Genomic DNA, 23,621 nt, shown 5'->3' with positions numbered 1-23,621 from the left:
CTAGAGGTGGCCGAGGCAGGCACGGTAGATTCATTTAAGATGCGTCTGGACAAATGCATGAGTAGGTGGGGAGCAGAGGGATACAGATGCTTAGGAATTGACTGACCGGTTTAGACAGTACATTTGGATCAGCTTAGGCTTAGAGGGCTGAAGGGCCTATTCCTGGGCTGTAGATTTTCTTTGTTCTTTGTTCTTATGCACTTTATACCGTGTACGATTGTGTAGTTTGTGCTGTCCATGTAGCACCTTCGGTCCAGGAGGAACATTGTCTCATTTTTACTGTTTCAGTTGTATACGGTAGGAATGACAAATAAAAGCTACCTTACTTTACTCTCTAGCTCTCATGCACTTCACCCCTAGTTGGATACTCGCAGTATTACTGTTGTGCCTAGTTGTGGTTTGCTGCGTCATTCAGAACGTATTTGCTCACAATGTCCCTGTCTTCTTGTGCCTTTTAGGGCAGGTACAAAGCCTGGCAAATTGCTATGGTTGTCAGCAATGATCAACAAAGCAGGTGGGTGTGTTGCTGTAGGCACCACATGATGTTAGTCTCACAACTGCACTGTGTGCCAGCAAGCATGCTGTATGTGCAGCCAGCCTCAAGGTGTAAGGGGAGTAGTCCTGAGTTAAATCAAGATTGACTTTCATCAGTCAGGGAGGTCCCGGCACAGTCAATTGCAGCATCCAATCTCAGTTGAGGGCTTGGACACAGTCAGTTGGTTGCTTGGAGTTGAACAGAGTCAGGGGCTGTATATATCACTACAGTCCAGTGGGCAGTGGGCAGTCCTGCAGGCTCCTGTGCATCCAGTCCAGTGATTTGTAGGGAGTTGCTCAGAGGTCAGTCAAGGATCTGGTCACTCATCAGTCAGGCTGTCCTTCCAAGTCAGTAAGGAGGTTGGCCATGGTCAGTCCTGGGGGTCTGTTCACTGAATGTCATGACAGGTTAACAGGGCCAGCACTGTAGTAGGGAAATTGAGGAAGCCAACTACAGAGTTTGGATGCAACGTACCGGAAAGTAGGGGGTCAATAATTATAATGAGGACAGCTCGACATGTAAGGGAGGGATACAACAATACATTGGAGAACATGGGTTACTGATGGAGAAGATGTCATCAATGGTAAGGTCCTAGGGAGTGTTGCTGAACAAAGAGACCTTGGAGTGCAGGTTCATAGCTCCTTGAAAGTGGAGTTGCAGGTAGATAAGATAGTGAAGAAGGCGTTTGGTATGCTTTCCTTTATTGAGTACAGGAGTTGGGACGTCATGTTGCGGCTGTATAAGACATTGGTTAGGCCACTGTTAGAATATTGTGTGCAATTCTGGTCTCCTTCCTATTGGAAAGATGTTGTGAAACTTGAAAGGGTTCAGAAAAGATTTACAAGGATGTTGCCAGGGTTGGAGGATTTGAGCTACAGGGAGAGGCTGAACAGGCTGGGGCTGTTTTCCCTGGAGCACGGAGGCTGAGGGGTGACCTTATAGAGGTTTACAAAATTATGAGGGGCATGGATAGGATAAATAGACAAAGTCTTTTCCCTGGGGTCGGGGAGTCCAGAACTAGAGGGCATAGGTTTAGGGTGAGAGGGGAAAGATATAAAAGACACCTATGGGGCAACTTTTTCATGCAAAGGGTGGTACGTGTATGGAATGAGCTGCTAGAGGAAGTGGTGGAGGCTGGTACAATTGCAATATTTAAGAGGCATTTGGATGGGTATTTGAATAGGAAGGGATTGGAGGGATATGGACCGGGTGCTGGCAGGTGGGAAACTAGATTGGGTTGGGATATCTGGTCGGCATGGACGGGTTGGACCGAAGGCTCTATTTCCATGCTGTACATCTCTATGACTCTATGATCACCATTAGCTGGGTTTCAGTGGGCACTGTGGATCATGATGGTTGCCATGGCTATGTTGTGGCTCGGAGTTCAGGGGAGAATGTTGGAAGATGAAGATTTACATGAAAAGTTTGATTGAGAACATGTAGAAGCTGAAAATGTGTTGCTGGAAAAGCGCAGCAGGTCAGGCAGCATCCAAGGAACAGGAGAATCAACGTTTCAGGCATCAGCCCAGAAGGGCTTATGCCCAAACCATTGATTCTCCTGTTTCTTGGATGCTGCCTGACCTGCTGCGCTATTCCAGCAACACATTTTCAGCTCTGATCTCCAGCATCTGCAGTCCTCACTTTCTCCTCTGAGAACATGTAGAAACCCAGATGTGATGAGGTCAAGGAAGAAAGGAATGCAGATGTTTAGAGTGGGTCAGCCAGGTTACCAGACTGATTCTGCAACTCACTCTGCCAAGCATTACCATTGTGTTCTCACCAAATTCCCAACTGCATATTGGAAAAGAAAATGGTGCTATCATACCTGGAATGGGCCAAGTAAGTGGTTTTCTTGTCTGATGACAGTTTCTACTTGTGAGTGATGGGAGTCTTTTTGGGGGCTATTTGCATTAATCAGAACCTAGCACAGTACAAGTCACGGACATCCATAATCATAGAATCCTGCATTTGAAAATCATGCAGTGATCAATCATGTGGGATGCAAGTCCTGGCCAGAAATAATCATAATGATCATAGTCATCTCCATGAAGCAGAATTAATCACAGACAACTTTGAAAGTGCCACCAATGGGCTGCATTTACAAAGACAGTCCGAGAAGTAACAAACTACACAAGGATGCAGACATGAGTTCCTCTCAGCTTGTATTGTAAGTATTCACTGACTTATTCTTATACAATGTTACCTTTCTTGGATAGTGTTGGGGTTGGAGTGAACAAGGTGTTATTAAATCTACCACACTTACAATCTGCTTGTGCTGAATACATCTAAATGAGGTTCACTATATCAAAGGTTCATATTGAGTCGTTCTTTGGTCTTCCTTGTTGAAGTCCTCCATGTTTCCATGTATGGAGCGCCAAACTAAACTGAATTGTATGTGTTGCAAGTGCTGAATTCTCACATTACCAAGGACTTGCTGTGAATCTGATATGCATCACATAGTTCACATAGTGGATCTAACCACAGCAGGAATTATTGAAATTTGCATCAATGTATAATACTGCATGAAAACGGAATTAATTCTTTTAACATTGTCATCTTACAAATTTATGTAAATCACTTTTCCAAAGAGTGTGCTTTTCTCATGAGTCTCGTTACTGTAGATGAACAATGTATGACACTTTTTACCCAATATTGGTTATCCTCTAACATGTTCTGCAGCTTAAAGCTGTCATTTTGTAAACAAGCCATTTGGATTTTTATGTTTGCATGAACCAAGGGTTAATGTTGATTCCCATGTAGCATAATTTGCATGTCATGCAATGATTACACCAGCAACTTTCTTAGCAATTATGAAATTAATATTTGTCCAATTGTAGTATATTCAAACTGAAATCAGTTGTTCTATGCTGAGACATATTACATGTTATCTCTTGGTGGTGGATAAAATCTACTTTAACATTTCAGAAATATTTTATTTACTGCTGTTTCAAGTTTAAGATGCAAAGTTAATTTGGTAATGAGGGTCTAGTTTAGTAATCCTATTCTACCTACTTTTTAAAAGCATAGTTTCTTAAAAGCATGCTGCCTCTCAGCGCCAGGGACCCAGGTTTGATTCCAGCCTTGGGCGACTGTCTGTGTGGAGTTTGCACATTCTCCCCATGTCTGCGTGGGTTCCCTCCGGGTGCTCTGGATTCCTCCCACAATCCAAAGATGTACAGGTTCGATGATTTGACCATGCTAAGTTGCTGATAGTGTTCAATGATATGTAGGTTAGGTGCATTAATCAGGGGTAAACATAGTGTAATGGGGAATGGTTTTAGGTGTCTTTGGAGTGTCTGTGTGGATTTGTTGGGCTGAAGGGCCTGTTTCCACAGTGTAGAGATTCTATGATTCTATGATAATGCAGCTTGTAAGAAATGTGTAACTGCCTTTACTGATCTATAGCTGCTATTACATGGTGGAATGTAACAGCGCCAATGTGACTGGCCATCCTTTTGGCAGAATGCATGGCATTTAATTGGCAGTTCCTAATGTTGGCACAGTTCATATTAATTATGTATCTTATAGAGCATTATTGGCTCATATTTGCATCCTGATACTTGGCAATGCAGTACATGGGAGGTCAGACATATCTCTGCCATGGCAGAAAAGGTCAATACTGGAACAAGACTTACAATGGGGAGGGAAGTGGGGGAAAGCTTCCCAGTTTTATGTGGTAAACTAAAACTAGAAGTAAAAATGGGAAATATGTGTGAATGATATATTGAGTACTGCCATGCTATTCATAACATTGGCTGGACTTTATATTAACTCTGCCTGGTGGGTTTTCAATCAGGGGTAGATAGAGGTAATCACCTTCATCCCCTCCCCCACTCACCCATTGTACTCTATGCTACTCTCTCCCTACCCCCACCCTCCTCTAGCTTATCTCTCCACGCTTCAGGCTCACTGCCTTTATTCCTGATGAAGGGCTTTTGCCCGAAACGTCGATTTCGCTGCTCGTTGGATGCTGCCTGAACTGCTGTGCTCTTCCAGCACCACTAATCCAGAATCAGGGGTAGATGCCCAGCCCACAAACCCATCCCCCTGCCAACCCTGTGATCACCTCCTGATAGGGTTGTATAAAAGGTCAGTTGTACTTGGTACCAAGTCCATTGACCTGCATAGTACGCTGTCCAATGCCATAATACAGATGGCATTGAGAAGCAGGCCATTTAAAACAAAAATGTTGGAATGGGCAGAAAGTGGATGGGGGGGTGGGGCCAGGTTACTATCATTGCATCAGATGCAAACTCCAAATGTATTACCCCTCCTTTCTTTCTACCTGCTCTCTCTTTAGAACCCACCATTCTGCCTCCTTCACTATCCTCCCTTCCCTACCTTGGCCCAATCCTCCCTGCCCAATAACCTAGTTATCTCACTGTGGGGATCCAATGGGCCTTCAACATGTTCATTCCTGCAGTCCAGGCAACACCCACAATCCAGCATTTGGTGGCACTGCCAGGACTACAGGGCCTGCCGTCCGTTCAAAGGGCTCATTCTTCGTCCATTGGCTGCTGTTCACTTTTGGTCTGGGGTGGGGAGTGAGGCAGGATATGCAAGAGAGTTCCAATTTGTCTTGAATTAATCCAGTACTGTGAATCTTCCAAATTTTATGAGGAAACAATGAGCAAGGGCAGGTATTTCACCAGAGAAATACAAAAATTGGGACAGATAGCCTATTTCCAGATCTTTCTATTTGACGTTATTGAGTTACCTGCAAGGATTTATGCGACTACAATTATTTTCTTATATATTCTTTCAGAGGCTGTGGGCTTCATAGATTAGGTCATTATTTGTTACCCAAATCTAATTGCCCTTGGGAAGGTGATGGTGTGCCGCATTGTTGAACCATTGCAGTCCATTTTGCGAATGAAGTCCCGCATGCCTTTGGGAAGGGATTTCAGGATTTTGACCCTGCAACATTGAAGCAATGGGAATATATTTCCAAGTCAAGATGGTAAGTGGCTTGGAGGGGAACTTTTAGGTGGTGGTGTTCCCATGTTTCTGTTGCCTTTGTCCTTCTAGATAATTTAGATTAGGTACCTTACAGTGTGGAAACAGGCCCTTCGGTCCAACAAGTCTCCATTGACCCTCCAAAGAGTTACCCACCCAGACCTATTTCCCTCTGACTAATGCACCTAACACTATGGGCAATTTAGCATGGCCAATTCACCTGACCTGCACATCGTAGGACTGTGGGAGGAAACCAGAGCACCCGGAGGAAACCTACCCAGACACTGGGAGAATGTGCAAACTCCACACAGATGTCGCCCAAGGCTGGAATCGAACCTGTGAGACAGCAGTGCTAACCACTGAGCCACCATGCCGCCCTTTGTTTTCATGTATTTGGAAGGTGCTGTCTAAGATGCCTTGTTGAATTTCTGCAGTGCATCTTCTTGGTCGTAAGTATTGCAAATTTTGAGCATTGGTGAAAGGAGTGCATGTTTGTGGATATGGTGTGATGAGGTTCTGTTTTTAGACTGTGAACAAGAGTGAGAGACAGAGATGGTAGAATGGCTTTCAGTTGTCTTTATTCAGAGAACTTTGCTGTTACTGGTTTCAAAGCTGATGCTACAGCAGGTTTATGAGCTAAAAACTATCACATTGAGTGTAAGTACCTTTCTTATACCATATCATAACAGACAGTTCATTAATATGATCAAACATTTCAGGGTACAGTTGCCTGTTCATTGAAAAGTACTTGAAACTGACCCATCCAGATCAATACTTGAGAATTCTCTGTTCAGTCAAGTGGTTTAGAGCAAATGTAAACTCTCCGTGCTTACCTCCTGCTGTGTGCTCAAGGGTATTTACTATGTTAAACAGTCACACTTACCTGCTCTCTTTAGTTCCCTCTTCATCACTATTGTTGCCATTGGAAACTTTGATTCTGAGCTAAGGAAGTTTCCCTGATTCAATTAATTCTCCCCTTTTATTCTTTCCTGCCCTCTGGATATCTGCTGAACCCCACAATGTCAATCAGTCAACTGCTATTGTCTTAGATGCTATCAAGCTTCACAAGTGTTGTTGGAGCTGCACCCATCCAGATTCAAGAGGTGGGGTGGCTGGGAAAGCACAGCAGTTCAGGCAGCATCTGAGGAGCAGGAGAGTCAATATTTCGGGCATAAGCACTTCTTCATGAATGAAGGACTTATGCCCGAAACATCGACTCTCCTGCTCCTCAGATGCTGCCTGAACTGCTGTTATTTTTCAGTGCCACGCTTTTCAACTATGTTGCTCCAGCATCTGCAGATCTCACTTTCTCCTCCAGGCAAGTGGAGAACATTCCATCTGTGGCTTGTTGGTGGTGGTCAGGCTTCGGAGAGACAGGAGGTGAGTTACTTACTATGGGATCCTTAGCCTCTGACCTACTGTTGTAGACATTGTATTTATATGATTAGAACTGAAAATGTGTTGCTGGAAAAGCGCAGCAGGTCAGGCAGCATCCAAGGAGCAGGAGAATCGACGTTTCAGGCATCAGCCCTTCTTCATTTATATGATTAGTCCAGTTCAGTTTCTGGTCAACCTCTGAGGAGCTTGATAATGGGGGATTCAGTGATGGCAATGTCACTGAAAGTCAAGAGGTAATGATTTGATTCTGTCTCATTGGGTATAATCATTGCCTGGCATTTGGATGTTGTGAATGTTACTTATCACTTTTCAGCCCAAGCCAGGATATTGACCAGGTCTTGCTGCATTTGGGCATGGAGTGCTTTAGTAACTAAGGAATTATCCACCCTCTCTCCCACTTCCCAGGATGTCAGAATGATCTGGGGTTTTCTGTAAGTATATTGTAAAGCAGCATCCTACCCACAATGGTTCAGTCAGCAGAAAAATGAACAAGTGAAATTACCCTGAAATCAATCGAGTGGTATTATTTAACTTGTATTCATTGAACACTTTATGTTGTGCAGATATTACAGTTGAGAAGCATTACAAAGTTAGAACTGGATCGTCATGGCGGACTTCCTGAATTTTTGCCCCATACCTTACACATCCGAAAGGATGAATCCTGGAGAGTTGAACCAGTCCCTCGGAGGTTACAGAACAGGCACGTCGACCTTGGTGATGTGTCTCCAACCAACACTGAACATTTCACCAAGGCCTTATGTTCCAATGCACAGGGCATTCAGGTAAGATCTCTTACTCTTAAGTTGTGATACTGTTAAGAATGAGAAAATAGTGCATCACATTTATAAGATTCTTAAAGAGTGATCTTTAGACAGTTGTTATGGGAAGAGAACATCTTCCACATGAATAAACATTGCTCTGTGTTACTTTATAAGAGAGTATATGAATGTTTTGCCCTCCTCATTCTACTGTTTCTGCTATGTCAAATCAAAGATCTTGAAACTTAACACTTAATTCTGCACAAGATGTGAGTATCATCTGCTTTAAATTAGATGAGAAAGTGCAAAATAGTAAGCCATTATGGAAGAGGGATTGCAGAAGGGACACGTGGTTCATTAGTGTAATTAGTTTCACATTAGTGTAAATTATTGGCCAAAGAGCTATGGAGAATTCTACTTCCCAGAATACCCCAGTCTTCTGAATCAAGGAGAAAGCATGCTGACTACAACAGAAGGTGTAAAATAGAGAATAGAGTTAAAAAAATCAATTAAACTAAGATAAATGCTTTCCATTTTAATTATTTAAAAAAACAAGAAAATCAAGAAATGTAACTTTCCCTTTGCAATAATTCACGAAGAAATGCCTAATTAATACTTGGACCATGTGTGAATAACAACAATCCCTCAATGTAGCTTTAATTCCTTTGATGTAATAATCTGCTGAAACCTTAGTTAGATTTCAGATTAAGTCTTGAAGTTACTCAGTTTCAAGTTCATCAAATCCTTTCCATTCAGGAACTAGTCAGTTCAAGTCCTAACACTCAAACTCAACATCAAGTAAAATTCGCCATTTGTCACATGGGCTTCTCGACATGCAGACTATATGATATTCATGAGCACGGTGGGAGAAAGTGAGGACTGCAGATGCTGGAGAGTCAGAGTTGAAAAGTGTGGCACTGGAAAAGCACAGCAGGTCAGGCAGCATCCTGATGAAAGGCTTATGCCCAAAACATCGATCCTCGTGCCCCTTGGATGCTGCCTGACCTACTATGCTCTTCTAGCGCCACACTTTTAGACTCCGATATTCATGAGCAGTTTTGGGCCTCATTTCTAAGGAAAGAAGAGCTGGCATTGGAGGGGGGTGCAGAGAAAGTTTACAAGAATGATCCTGGAATTGAAGGGCTTGTCATATGAGGAGCAGTGGAGGACTCTGTGTCTCTACTTGATGGAGTTTAGAAGGATGAGAGGGGAATTTGTTTGAAACTTACAGGATACTGAGAGGTCTGGGTAGAATGGAGAAGATGCGTCCACTGGTAGGCGAGACTAGGACAAAAGGGCACAGACTCAGATTAAAGAGAGGGCCCTTTGGAACTGAGATGAGGAAAAATTTCTTCAGTCTGACCATCGTCAATCTGGGGATCTCATTGCTGCAGAGAGTTATGGAGGGCAAGTGGTTGAATGTATTTTAAGACTGAAAGGTTTCTGATCAGTATCAGGCTCAAAGTTACATGGAGAAGGCAGGAGAATGGGGTTGAGAAGCATATCAGCCATGACTGAACAGCAGAGCAGACGCAATGGGCTGAATACCCTAATTCTATATGTTTTGGTGTTAAACTTTAAATCCAGACAGAATTGGAGCAGTGCTGTCATGTCTTCATCAAGTTGGTAAGGAAAAGTTGGAAAGGTTACTTTGTTAAACTTTCAATCTAACAGCATTTAAAGTTATGGAGCCATTGGCTAATTGATAACCTGGATAATGCCGTCAGTTACTGTGTGAAATAAAATCTGAAAATATTCAGGTCAGATACCATCATAGAGAGAGAAACAGAGTTAATATTTTAGGTCAATGATCTTTCATCAGAACTCGGGCTCAGGGTGAATAGTGATACATGCATATACAACTTTTATGTTAAGATGTAAGCAGGATAATGCTTAGATTTGCCTAAGTGAATCAAGCTCTCTTTATTATTTACTCTCCATTGTAAGCTACAGAAATGGTTACTGTATTTTGATTTGTGTTTACAGACAGATTTTGATGATGGTCACTGTCCAACCTACTCTAATCAAATCCAAGGTCTTTTCAATGTATACAAGGCAGTTCACAATCAATTTCCAGGTAAGAATCCTTCTTCCAATTTGGGTGTTTTGATCTGTTTTCTTTCTCAGTGGCCTAACAACAGCTATGGCACTCTTACAGACTTGAAATTTTCTTGCTCTCACTTTTGAAATGTGAATGGATGTGGGGGGGGGTGGAGGATAGTGTTAAGTACCTTTCTTATGAAGTGTTTTTAGATTAAGTGGAGTTTGTGTTACACTCGTTTGCAATAGATAAATCAAATGGAGACTTGATGGCTGAAGCAGTTAAGCAAACTCATTTCCAAAATGCAAGAGTATAAAGACATAAGATATAATCGACTAAAATGTCTCTGGCCCCCTTCTAGCACAAAAAATAATGCTTTGGAAAAGAGCAAAATCCTTTGTGAATGTGCAATCCAGACTTGTCCCTCCCTTGAAAACAGATTAGGTTACTTACAGTGTGGAAACAGGCCCTTCGGCCCAACAAGTCCACACCGACCCGCCAAAGCACAACCCACCCAGACCCATTCCCCTACATTCACCTAACCTGCGCATTTTTGAACTGTGGGAGGAAACTCCCACAGACACGGGGAGAATGTGAAAACACCACACAGTCAGTCGCCTGAGGCCGGAATTGAACCCAGGTCTCTGGCGCTGTGAGGCAGCAGTGCTAACCACTGTGCCATTGTGCCACCCACCTTAAACTCTCCCACCCATTGAAGGAGCTCCACAACGAATACATATCAGTGAAATATTCATAAACAGGTTTCAGAATTAGCACCATAGCTTGCTTTTATCAAATTAATTTAGACCATAAGATATAGGAGCAGAATTAGGCCACTTGGACCATTGGGGCTAAAGGAAAATGAATTGTTTTTCTAATCAAAAATTGAATACAATAATATTTTGTAGCTTTTGGATGTTCTGTGACCATTTTCTATTTGCTGAATGTATTACACAATATTAAAATATGCCCACACAGTTCATAATGATGAACAGAATGTTTTTCAATATTGACTCATTGACTGCAAAATGCTGAATTTGGTATTTTAAGTCCACATTCCTGAGGACAATGATTGTAACCCCTTTGAAATAAAATGACTCATTCACCTGTGTTGAAGATTATAATTGCTTCATTAATTTTGTATTGCTCAATGTGATTATCTCAGCCTTTTTAACTTTCTAATTGTGACTTACGTGCCAAGATCAATTATTGCATCCTGAAGTCCAACCTGTTACTGAACTGGTCATTTTCGTTGGTTCTCAGTAACATTTTTCATGCGCATAATTTCTTTCAGCAAAGTTTTATTGTCTTTGTATTTATGAATAAACTTTGACAAGTTCAGTTTTAGATGCCATAAGATATTTGAAATCCATATTTGGCATTGACTTTAAAATATACTAGATTGCTTTATTGCAAATACTAGAGGCTAATTCTTACTGCACATTGAGTACAGGAGTTGAGAGAGCACAGCAGTTCAGGCAGTCCGAGGAGCAGTAAAATCGACGTTTCGGGCAAAAGCCCTTCATCAGGAATAAAGGCAGAGAGCCTGAAGCATGGAGAGATAAGCTAGAGGAGGGTGGGGGTGGGGGTGGGGAGAAAGTAGCATGAAGTACAATAGGTGAGTGGGGGAGGGGATGAAGGTGATAGGTCAGAGAGGAGGGTGGAGTGGATAGGTGGAAAAGGAGATAGGCATGTAGGACAAGTCAAGGGGACAGTGCTGAGCTGGAAGTTTGGAACTAGGGTGAGGTGGGGCAAGGGGAAATGAGGAAACTGTTGAAGTCCACATTGATGCCCTGGGGTTGAAGTGTTTCGAGGCGGAAGATGAGGTGTTCTTCCTCCAGCCGTCTGGTGGTGAGGGAGCGGCGGTGAAGGAGGCCCAGGACCTCCATGTCCTTCATCAACTTCACCAATACATTCCACCCAACCTAAAATTTACCTGGACCATCTCTAACACCTCCCTCCCCTTCCTGGGCCTCTCCATCTCCATTAATGACAACCGACTTGACACTGACATTTTTTACAAACCCACTGACTCCCACAGCTACCTGGATTACACCTCTTCCCACCCTACCTCTTGCAAAAATGCCGTCCCATATTCCCAATTCCTCCATCTCTGCCGTATCTGCTCCCAGGAGGACCAGTTCCACCAAAGAACACACCAGATGGCCTCCTTCTTTAGAGACTGCAATTTCCCTTCCCACGTGGTTAAAGATGCCCTCCAACACATCTCGTCCACATCTCGCACCTCCGACCTCAGACCCCACCCCTCCAACCGTAACAAGGACAGAATGCCCCTAGTGCTCACCTTCCACCCTACCAACCTTTGCATAAACCAAATCATCTGCCAACATTTCCGCCACCTCCAAACAGACCCCACCACCAGGGATATATTTCCCTCCCCACCCCTTTCCGCCTTCCACAAAGACAGTTCCCTCCATGACTACCTGGTCAGGTCCATGCCCCCCCTACAACCCACCCTCCCATCCTGGCACCATCCCCTGCCACCGCAGGAACTGTAAAACCTGCGCCCACACCTCCTCCCTCAACTCTATCCAAGGCCCTAAAGGAGCCTTCCACATCCATCAAAGTTTTACCTGCACATCCACTAGTATCATTTATTGTATCCATTGCTCCCGATGCGGTCTCCTCTACATTGGGGAGACTGGGCGCCTCCTAGCAGAGCGCTTTAGGGAACATTTCCGGGACACCCGCGCCAATCAACCACACCGCCCCGTGGCCCAACATTTCAACTCCGCCTCCCACTCTGCCGAGGACGTGGAGGTCCTGGGCCTCCTTCACTGCCGCTCCCTCACCACCAGACGCTTGGAGGAAGAACACCTCATCTTCCGCCTCGGAACACTTCAACCTCGGAAGACTTCACCCAGGGCATCAATGTGGACTTCAACTGTTTCCTCATTTCCCCTTCCCCCACCTCACCCTAGTTCCAAACTTCCAGCTCAGCACTGTCCCCTTGACTTGTCCTACATGCCTATCTTCTTTTCCACCTATCCCCTCCACCCTCCTCCCGCCCCCGACCTATCACCTTCATCCCTTCCCCCACTCACCTATTGTACTCTATGCTACTTTCTCCCCACCGCTACCCTCCTCTAGCTTATCTCTCCACGCTTCAGGCTCACTGCCTTTATTCCTGATGAAGGGCTTTTGCCCGAAACGTTGATTTTACTGCTCCTCGGATGCTGCCTGAACTGCTGTGCTCTTCCAACACCACTAATCCAGAATCTGGTTTCCAGCATCTGCAGTCATTGTTTTTACCTACAGGAGTCGAGAGGTCATGTTGCGGTCGTACAGGACATTGGTTAAGCCACTGTTGGAATATTGCATGCAATTCTGGTCTCCTTCCTATTGGAAAGATGTTGTGAAACTTGAAAGGGTTCAGAAAAGATCTACAAGGATGTTGCCAGGGTTGGAGGATTTGAGCTACAGGGAGAAGCTGAACAGGCTGGGGCTGTTTTCCCTGGAGTGTCGGAGGCTGAGGGGTGACCTTATAGAGGTTTTACAAAATCATGAGGGGTATGTATAGGATAAATAGACAAAATCTTTTCATTGGGGTCGGGGAGTCCAGAACTAGAGGGCATAGGTTTAGGGTGAGAGGGGCAAGATATAAAAAAAACGTAAGGGGCAATCTTTTCATGCAGAGGGTGGTATGTGTATGGAATGAGCTGCCAGAGGATGTAGTGGAGGCTGGTACAATTGCAACAATTAAAAGGCACCTGGATGGGTATATGAATAGGAAGGGATTGGAGGGATATGAGCCGGGTGGGACTAGATCGTGTTGGGATATCTGGTCAGCATGGACGAGTTGGACCGAAGGGTCTGTTTCCATGCTGTACATCTCTATGACACTGAGTATTGTGAGTGTTAGGGTTGATCTGCGTCTTCCTGGACAATGGGAAGCAAAATATTATACCATGGGGCTCAGAAAATACTCAGAAATTGATTCCTGCCTGAAACTGAAAGAAATGGCATCACTGCCAGTGGGCTGCCCTACACACACACACACACATACACACACACACACACACACACATAGACACACACACACACACACACACACATACACACACACACACACACACACACACACACACACACACACACACAGATTTGGTTGTAGGTAAGTGTTACGACACAGCAGTGAACCCTTCTGTTAATTAAACCAAACACCCAGAAAAGCTCACCTCACCTTGTAATCTGCTAAAATATGAGTGACAGAGAATTCCCAAATTCCACTATTTAAAGACAATAATATCAATTTATTTTTAACTCTAAAGTGAATATTAAATAACTATTCACAACTCTCAGCTCCCCCCTTTCTCTTAACTGCTTATTATCTGCTTACAACTCTGTAACAGTATGCTGTTCCAATAAGACACCTGTTTAAATTACATCAACTTAATTTCAAAACCACACAGTCGCTATTGTATTCTGTATCTTTCTTCTTCCGTCTGAAGGTCTCCCTGGATCACCTTTCTTTTCACTGCGAGTATGTTTCATATGAAAAAGTACCTTTGATGGAGAATGTTTCCTAATTTCTTGGAGAGCAAGGTGTTAGCTCTCCATGCATTGCTGACTTGACGGCAGTTGCTCTCTGACCAAATTTCAAAAGGTCCGTATTTTATGCCCCCCCAACATTGGATCGTCTCATTGGTTCAATGTTGGCAAAACAATAAATTCAAACTTGATTGGGTTTTAGTATTCTGGGGCATAACTTAAACTGATTGGTTAAATTCAAATTGTTGTCAAAACAGCAACCAAATTTCAGGTATCCATTTCACAGCCAAATGTTACATATTTTCATTTTTCCAGTACACTCTGGGACTGCCATCTAATCACAACCACAGGTGCTTGTAACCTCTCAGTTCAGAACAGCATTCCCTCTCTCTCTTAAAGGTATAGTGCACGCCTTCAACTTCATTATAGTAAGGAAACAAAAGCATTGGGTAGTGGTAATGTTTGAGGGGGTGGGGTATGGAGGAAGAAGGGGGATAGGAGTTGGGGATTGGTATTGGCTTGGAGGTTTATGCCTGGAACAGGCTACTTAAAATGTTGGGAGTGGGGAACTGAGAGGACTCTTCCCCTCTCAGCATATTCACACTGATTGGAATCAATGTCAGCCCTTCAGAGTTTAGTAGTTGGCCAATATTTTTGGTAAGTCTTAATAAAGTAGAAAATACTGGGAATAATCAACAGGACCTACACTTTTAATGAAGAGAATTTCAGAAACACAGTTAACATTTTACAACTGAGTAAAAGTAAGAAATGTAATAATTTCTGAGCAAGTGAAATGAGTGGGTCTGAAGAATAACAGTTGTGTGAGTTTTACCACATCACTCTTGTAGAAAAATTTAATGTCCTTCTATTGATGAAAAAACGTGATCATTTCCAGGTGTGAATTGCAGAAAGACAGCATTTAACAATATTGACATGGCAATAATACTTGAATTATATGTTTAGATGTACCACCTATTTCAAAGGCCCCCATTCTAATGCTAAGGCCTAGAGCATGGAACATGGTCGAACACAACATGCTGGTATGTCTTCAGCTTATTGCTTGGGAAGTAATCATTTTAAGACCGTCTGTTATTGTTTGTGGCATTCTACATTTACATGTGAATTATGCATTGATTGCAATCAACAGGTTAATGGAAGGGAGGTGCCTGGCCCTCTGTTTGACTTCGGATTATTGATGTACCATAATGGGCGAATTTTATTCGAAAATGAATGTGGTCCTTTCTTTTATTTGTCAAAGGTACGCTGCTATTTTTACTGTTAACATTCATTCTTCTATTGCAGTTTTTTATTATTATTGTTGTCTACTAACCTTTCCCCCTTAACAGTAGCAGTAAGTCATGTCTGACCACCAAGCCATTTGCATTGGAATACCTATGATGTAATGTTGTTGTCTTTTTGATAAAGAGATGTTGGCTTTGAATATGTTAATTACTCAAATATTCAGCATACTTAATTTATACTTTGCTAAGACCAATGACAAATGGATGACGTTGTTTGAAATGAATAAAAAGCAGCCAATGCTGTTGAAGTTACAAGATACCAAGCAATGATTCGGAGATGCCGGTGTTGGACTGGGGTGGACAAAGTTAAAAATCACACAACACCAGGTTATAGTCCAACAGGTTTAGTTGGAAGCACACCCCCTCCCCCCCTGATGAACGAGCAGCACTCTGAAAGCTAGAGCTTCCAAATAAACCTGTTGGACTATAACCTGGTGTTGTGTGATTTTTAACTTTGGATACTAAGCAAGGGAGAGGTCAATTGTAGAGCACTGCTGCTGGCATCATGAAGATCAGATACTAGCATGGGATTGAACCTCAAATCTTCCTACTCTCTATGGTCCATATTGGGTGGAGCAGTAACATAATGAACCATCTGGGGTGCTCTCAAGTTTCTTTTCATGCAACACAGAGGTAGTTGTCACACATGAGAGACAGTATTAATGTTAGCTTCTGATTCTTAATGTAAGAAATAAGTGTCGAAAATGTCCTCACAGTTACAGATTAGGGATAAGACCATTTAAAAACAAAGAATCTGCACCAATGCAGCCTGTGCTGCATTTTGGGAAAGCAAATCTTAGCAGGACTTATACACTTAATGGTAAGGTCCTAGGGAGTGTTGCTGAACAAAGAGACCTTGGAGTGCAGGTTCATAGCTCCTTGAAAGTGGAGTCGCAGGTAGATAGGATTGTGAAGAAGGCATTTGGTATGCTTTCCTTTATTGGTCAGAGTATTAAGTACAGGAGTTGGGAGATCATGTTGCGGCTGTACAGGACATTGCTTAGGCCACTGTTGGAATATTGCATGCAGTTTTGGTCTCCTTCCTATCAGAAAGATGTTGTGAAACTTGAAAGGGTTCAGAAAAGATTTACAAGGATGCTGCAATGGTTGGAGGATTTGAGCTTTAGGGAGAGGCTGAACAAGCTGGGGCTGTTTTCCCTGGAGTGTCGGAGGCTGAGGGGTGACCTTATAGAGGTTTACAAAATTATGAGGGGTGTGGATAGGGTAAATAGACAAAGTCTTTTCCTTGGAGTCAGGGAGTCCAGAACTAGAGGGCATAGGTTTAGGGTGAGAAGGGAAAGATATAAAGGAGACCCAAGGAGCAAATTTTCACGCAGAGAGTGGTACGTGTATGGAATGAGCTGCCGGAGGAAGTGGTGGAGTCTGGTACAATTACAGCATTTAAAAGTCATCTGAATGGGTATATGAATGGGAAGGGTTTGGAGGGATATGGACCGGGTGTTGGCAGGTGGGACTAGATTGGGTTGGGATATCTGATTGGCATGGATGGGTTGGACCGAAGTGTCTGTTTCCGTGCTGTACATCTATATGAATCTGACTTTGCTTGGACCATGTGGTACTTCACATATACAAGGCTGTTAAATGGAAGCTCTGTCTGGTGTTTAGGGTGTAGGTTTGCTCACTGAGCTGTAGGTTTGATATCCAAACATTTCATTACCTGGCTAGGTAACATCATTAGTGGCGACCTCCAAGTGAAGCGAAGCTGTTGTCTCCTGCTTTCTATTTATATCTTTCCCCTGGATGGGGTTCCTGGGGTTTGTGATGATGTCATTTCCTGTTTGTTTTCTGAGGGGTTGATAGATGGCATCTAGATCTATGTGTTTGTTTATGGCGTTGTGGTTGGAGTGCCAGGCCTCTAGGAATTCTCTGACCTGTCTTTGCTTAGCCTGTCCCAGGATAGATGTGTAGTCCCAGTCGAAATGATGGTTTTTCTCATCCATGTGTAGGGCTACGAGGGAGAGAGGGTCGTGTCTTTTTGTGGCTAGCTGGTGTTCGTGTATCCTGGTGGCTAACTTTCTTCCTGTTTGTCCTACGTAGTGTTTGTGGCAGTCTTTGCATGGAATTTTATAGATGATGTTGGTTTTGTCCATGGGTTGTACTGGGTCTTTTACGTTTGTTAGTTTTTGTTTGAGAATGTTGGTGGGTTTGTGTGCTACTAGGATTTCGAGGGGTCTCAGTAGTCTGGCTGTCATTTCTGAAACTACTTTGATATATGGTAAGGTGGTTAGGGCTTCTGGCTGTGTTTGGTCTGCTTGTCGTGGTTTGTTCTTGAGGAATCTGCGCACTGTGTTTTTTGAGTATCCGTTCTTCTTGGATACGTTGTATAGGTGGTTCTCCTCTGTTTTCCGAAGTTCATCTGTGCTGCAGTGTGTGGTGGCTCATTGGAATAGTGTTCTGATACAGCTTCGTTTGTGTGTGTTGGGCTGATTGCTGGTGTAGTTAAGTATTTGATCAGTGTTTGTCAGTTTTCTGTATACGCAGGTTTGTAATTCTCCCTTGTCCTTTCTTTCGACTGTGACGTCCAGGAATGTGAGTTTGTTGTCGGTTTCTTCCTCCTTGGTGAACTTTATGCCTGTGAGGGTGTTGTTGATGATGTTAAATGTCTCTTCTATCTTGTTTCGTTTTGTGATGACAAAGGTGTCATCTACATAGCAGACCCAGATTTTTGTTTGATGATTGGTAGGGCTGTTTGTTCTAGCCTTTGCATTACTGCTTCTGCTATGAATCCTGAATCCTCAAACAAAAACTAACAAACTTAAAAGACCCAATACAACCCATGGACAAAACCAACATCATCTATAAAATTCCATGCAAGGACTGCCACAAACACTATGTAGGACAAACAGGAAGAAAGTTAGCCACCAGGATACACGAACACCAGCTAGCCACAAAAAGACACGACCCTCTCTCCCTCGTAGCCCTACACACGGATGAAAAAAAACACCATTTCGACTGGGACTACACATCTATCCTGGGACAGGCTAAGCAAAGACATGCCAGACAATTCCTAGAGGCCTGGCACTCCAACCACAACGCCATAAACAAACACATAGATCTAGATACCATCTATCAACCCCTCTGAAAACAAACAGGAAATGACATCACCACAAACCCCAGGAACCCCATCCAGGAGAAAGATATAAATAGAAAGTAGGAGACAACAGCTTCGCTTCACATGGAGGTCGCCACTGATGATGTTACCTAGCCAGGTAATGAAACGTTTGGATATCAAACCTACAGCTCAGTGAGCAAACCTACACCCTAAACCTCAACCTGAGCTACAAACCTTCACAAACCTTGTGTCTGTCTGGTGTCTCAGACAGATGTCACAAAACACTAGCATGCTCCAAGAACATGTTATTTTTCCAGGGTCTTGGTCAATATTTATCTCTCGACCAATATAATAAAACCAGATTACCTAGTCATAACTATTTATGGGATCTTTCTTTATTCCAATTAGCTGCCTTTTTTCTTAAAATAATAGTAGTCAGCTCAGTTCGAAAGCTGTTCTTTGGCTAGGAAAGCATTTTGGGCTTCCTGAGTTCATGAAAAGCACCAGATTATTACTAATTCTTCCTTTTTGTTGCAGTGCTGGACTCTGGGCCAGATCTGATTGAAAGAAGTAATTGTGTCTAAATGGCACAACCTTTCATTAATGTGCAAGTCTGCATGCAACTTGTTACAAGAAAGAGTTAGCACATCAATTGAGAATCACGACATGTTTCTGGCTGAATTGTGTTACTTTGTGCTGGTAGCTTCATAAAAATGGCACCCCACATTTAACCTGTCTGAAATTTTTATAAAGTTGCGATTTTAGCACATTAACTGCAGATTAAGCTTGCCAAAAGATGTTATATCTTGAAATTAACAGAATAATTACACATTTAACAACATGATGATTGTTAAAGACTGCAGCTAACGTCTCTGGGCAAGAATGTATGAGGAGCCAAATCGGACACGAGTAGATCTATGACAGTGAGCAGTGGAGGGGTAATAGCTGCCAATGATCTGTCCCTCTTCGGCAGCTACGTTCATGCCCAGGTGTTTTTGGAGAGGGAGCGCACAGTGCTCCACAAATACTCACAATGCCTTTAGAGAGAGGTGGGCACTGCTGGGGGTAGACTGCTCAATCTCTCCTTCCAACTCCATTTTGATTTATCCCCCTCCCTCTCTCCATACCACTTCCTCAGCTTTGATGGTCTGCATTGATTTTAGCCTTTGTATGTAAACAAATCAATTGGAAATCATGAGTGATTTACTGGTTTTAGTGTTGGTTAATAAATGAAAAATACCAATGGTGATTTGGTGATGGGGAACAAAAACAATTCAGTTGTGCGTAAGAGCTCTCTGCATAGAAGGATAAAAAAAATGTGTGAGGTCTCATTGGTTCAAGTTGTGAATTGTTTATGAGGTTTACATGTTTGAGATTTTTAAAATGTTAAATTTTACATTTTTTCCTTTTTATCTCCTTACTCAGTTTCTCAATTCACTGTCCCTTTCTGGTTCATTATTTCTTTGTCTCTGAATTGACGTTGAACTTACCCACTCCTGTTCACCCTCCTCCATCACCATTTCTCTGTTGATTTGTCAGAACTTAATCTTAATTGGCTATAGTGTTCGATTATTTGCCCTGTTGATCACCAAGGTTCCAGTAGAACATAGAACATTACAGCGCAGTACAGGCCCTTCGGCCCTCGATGTTGCGCCGACCTGTGAAACCAATCTGAAGCCCACCTAACCTACACTATTCCATTATTGTCCATATGTTTAGCCAATGACCATTTAAATGCTCTGAAAGTTGTTGAGTCTACAACTGTTGCAGGCAGGCTGTTCCATGCCCCTACTACTCTCTGAGTAAAGAACCTACCTCTGACATCTGTCCTATATCTATTACCCCTCAATTTAAAGCTATGTCCCCTCATGCTAGCCATCACCTTCTGAGGAAAAAGGCTCTCCCTGTCCACCCTATCTAACCCTCTGATCATCTTGTATGTCTCTATTAAATCACCACTCAACCTTCTCCTCTCTAATGAAAACAGCCTCAAGTCCCTCAGCCTTTCCTCATAGGACCTTCCTTTCATATCAGGCAACATCCTGGTAAATCTCCTCTGCACCCTTTCCAACATTTCCACATCCTTCCTATAATGCGGCGACCAGAATTGTATGTAATATTCCAAGTGCGGCCGCACCAGAGTTTGTACAGCTGTAACATGGGTCTGAAACTTAATCCCGCTACCAATAAAAGTTAACACACTGTATGCCTTCTTAACAACCCTATCAACTTGAGTGGCAACTTTCAGGGATCTATGTACCTGGACACCGAGATGTCTCTGCTCATCCACACTATCAAGAAACTTACCATTTGCCCAGTACTCTGTATTCCTGTTACTCCTTCCAAAGTAAAAAAATCTCACACTTTTCTGCATTAAACTCCATTTGCTACCTCTCAGCCCAGCTCTGCAGCTTATCTATGTCCCTCTGTAACCTGCAATATCCTTCGGTACTGTCCACAACTCCACCGACCTTAGTGTCATCTATAAATTTACTAACCCATCCTTCTACGCCCTCATCCAGGTCATTTATAAAAATGACAAACAGCAGGGGCCTCAAAACAGATCCTTGTGGTACACCACTAGTAACTGAACACTAGGATGTACATTTCCCATCAACCACCACCCTTTGTTTTCGTTCAGCTAGCCAATTACAGATCCAAACTGCTAAATCACCCTTAATCCCGTGCCTCTGTACTTTCTACAATAGCTCACCGTGGGGAACCTTATCAAACACTTTACTGAAAAACATATACACCACATCAACCACTTTACCCTCATCCACCTGTTTGGTCACCTTCTCAAAGAGCTAAATAAGATTTGTGAGGCACAACCTACCCTTCACAAAACCATGTTAACTATCCCTAATCAAATTATTCCTTTCTAGATGATTATAAATCCTATCTCTTATATTTCTTTCCAACAATTTACCCACAACCGAAGTTATGCTCACTGGTCTATAATTATCAGGGTTGTCTCTACTGCCCTTTTTGACCAAGGAGACAACATTTGCTATCCTTCAGTCTGCTGGCACTATTCCTGTAGATAGTAACAACATAAAAATCTAAGTCAAAACTTCTACAATCTCCTTGCTAGCTTCCCAAAGAATCCTAGGATAAATTCCATCGGCCCTGGAGGCGTATCTATTTTCACACTTTCCAGAATTGCTAACACATCCTCTCTGTGAACCTCAATCCTGTCTAGTCTAATAGCCTGTATCTCAGTATTCTCCTCGACAACATTGTCTTTTTCCAGTGTGAATACTGACAAAAAAATATTCATTTAGTGCCTCTCCTATCTCCTCTGACTCTATGCACAACTTCCCACTATGGTCCTTGACTGGCCCTAATCCTACTCTAGCCATTCTTTTTATTCCTGACATACTTATAGAAAGCTTTTTCTTTGATCCTACCTGCCAAAGGTTTCTCTTGTTCCCTCATGCTCTTTTTAGCTCTCTCTTTAGGTTCTTCCTGGCTAACTTGTAACTCAAGCACCCTAACTAAGTCTTCACATCTCATCTTTACATTAGCCTTCTTCTTCCTCTTGACAAGAGATTCAATTCCTTTAGTAGACCATGGTTCCCTCACTCGACCACTTCCACCCTGCCTGCCAGGTACATTCTTATCAACGACACACAGTAGCTGTTCCCTGAACAAGCTCCACATTTCAATTGTGCCCTTTCCCTGCAGTTTCCTTCCCCTTCCTATGCAACCCAAATCTTGCCTAATCACATCATAATTGCCTTTCTCCCAGCTATAACTCTTACCCTTCGGTATATACCTATCTGTTTCCATCACTAAATTAAACATAACCAAATTGTGGTCATTATCACCAAAGTGTTCACCTACCTCCAAATCTAACACCTGGCCAGGTTCATTACCCAGTATCCAGCCCCTGATGAATTAGTGTAAACCCTCCCGAAGAGCATTAGCAAATTTCCCCCCAGGATATCGGTACCCCTTTGGTTCAGGTAAAGACCATCCTGTTTGTGGAGGTCGCACCTACTCCAGAGTGACTCCCAATTATCCAGGTATCTGAATCCCTCCCTCCTGTACCATCTCTATAACCACGTGTTCAACTGTTCTCTCTCTCTATACCTCACCTCTCTTGCACGTGGAATGGGTAACAAACCAGAGATAACAACTCTGTTTGTTTTACCTCTACACTTCCACCCCAGCTCCCTGAATTTCTGCCTTACATCCCCATCCCTTTTCCTACCTATGTCTTTGGTGGTTATGTGGACCATGACTTAGGTCTGCTCCCCCTTCCCCTCAAGAATCCCAAAAACACGATCTGAGACATCATGAACCCTGGCACCTGGGAGGCAACACACCAACCATGAGTCTCTCTTGTTCACATGAGTCTCTCTATGTGTCCCCCTAACGGTGGAGTCCCCAGTGACTAATGTTCTGCTCATCTCCCCGATTCCTTTCTGATCAACAGGGACAGACTCTGTGCCAGAGACTTGTACCCCACTGCTTACCCCTGTTACGTCATTTCCCCCCCCAACAGTATCCAAAATGGTATACTTGTTATTGAGGGGAATGGCTTCAGGGGATCCCTGCACTGTCTGCCTGTTCTCTTTCCACCTCCTGCCTGTAACACACCTACCTTTAACCTGTACCTGAGGTGTGACTACCTCCCTGTAGCTACCCTTTATTACCTTCTCCGCCTTCCGAATGATCTGAAGTTCATCCATCCCCAGCTCCAGTTCCCTAACGCGGTTTCCGATCAGCTGGAGTTGGGTGCACTTCCCTCAGATGAAGTCAGTGGGGACACTAGTGATGACTCTTACCTCCCACATCCTACAGGAGGAGCATTCAACTGCCCTAGCATCCAATCCCACTGTTCTGAATTCCCAAACAGACTATCGAGGAAAGAAAACAAGTAACCTTACCAGTTCAGCAACTTTGCGAACAATTTTTTTTAACAATTGAAATGTGGATAAATAAATTTACCCCAGACTGAGTAACAACCATCTTCTTCAAAATCTGGCCCATTGTCATATTTTTAACTAGATGCTGTTTCAGTTTCAATATTGGGAAGGCA

At 43.1% G+C, this 23,621-nt stretch overlaps 1 protein-coding gene across 1 annotated transcript in view; it reads left to right on the top strand.

Moving 5' to 3' along the window:
- ugl (ureidoglycolate lyase) overlaps positions 1-23,621 on the top strand; it is a 77,075-nt gene that overhangs the window by 28,113 nt on the left and 25,341 nt on the right. The window contains exons 4-7 of the mRNA XM_072584092.1: positions 7,453-7,671; positions 9,634-9,724; positions 15,164-15,240; positions 15,348-15,458. Of these exons, the coding sequence (XP_072440193.1) occupies positions 7,453-7,671; positions 9,634-9,724; positions 15,164-15,240; positions 15,348-15,458 (498 nt within the window). The remainder of the gene's footprint in view (positions 1-7,452; positions 7,672-9,633; positions 9,725-15,163; positions 15,241-15,347; positions 15,459-23,621) is intronic.

Source organism: Chiloscyllium punctatum, chromosome 14, assembly GCF_047496795.1.
Source record: "Chiloscyllium punctatum isolate Juve2018m chromosome 14, sChiPun1.3, whole genome shotgun sequence".
Classification (NCBI taxonomy): domain Eukaryota; kingdom Metazoa; phylum Chordata; class Chondrichthyes; order Orectolobiformes; family Hemiscylliidae; genus Chiloscyllium; species Chiloscyllium punctatum.
The sequence above is the reverse complement of the archived record's forward strand: the minus strand, read 5'-3'. Positions and strand labels throughout refer to the sequence as shown.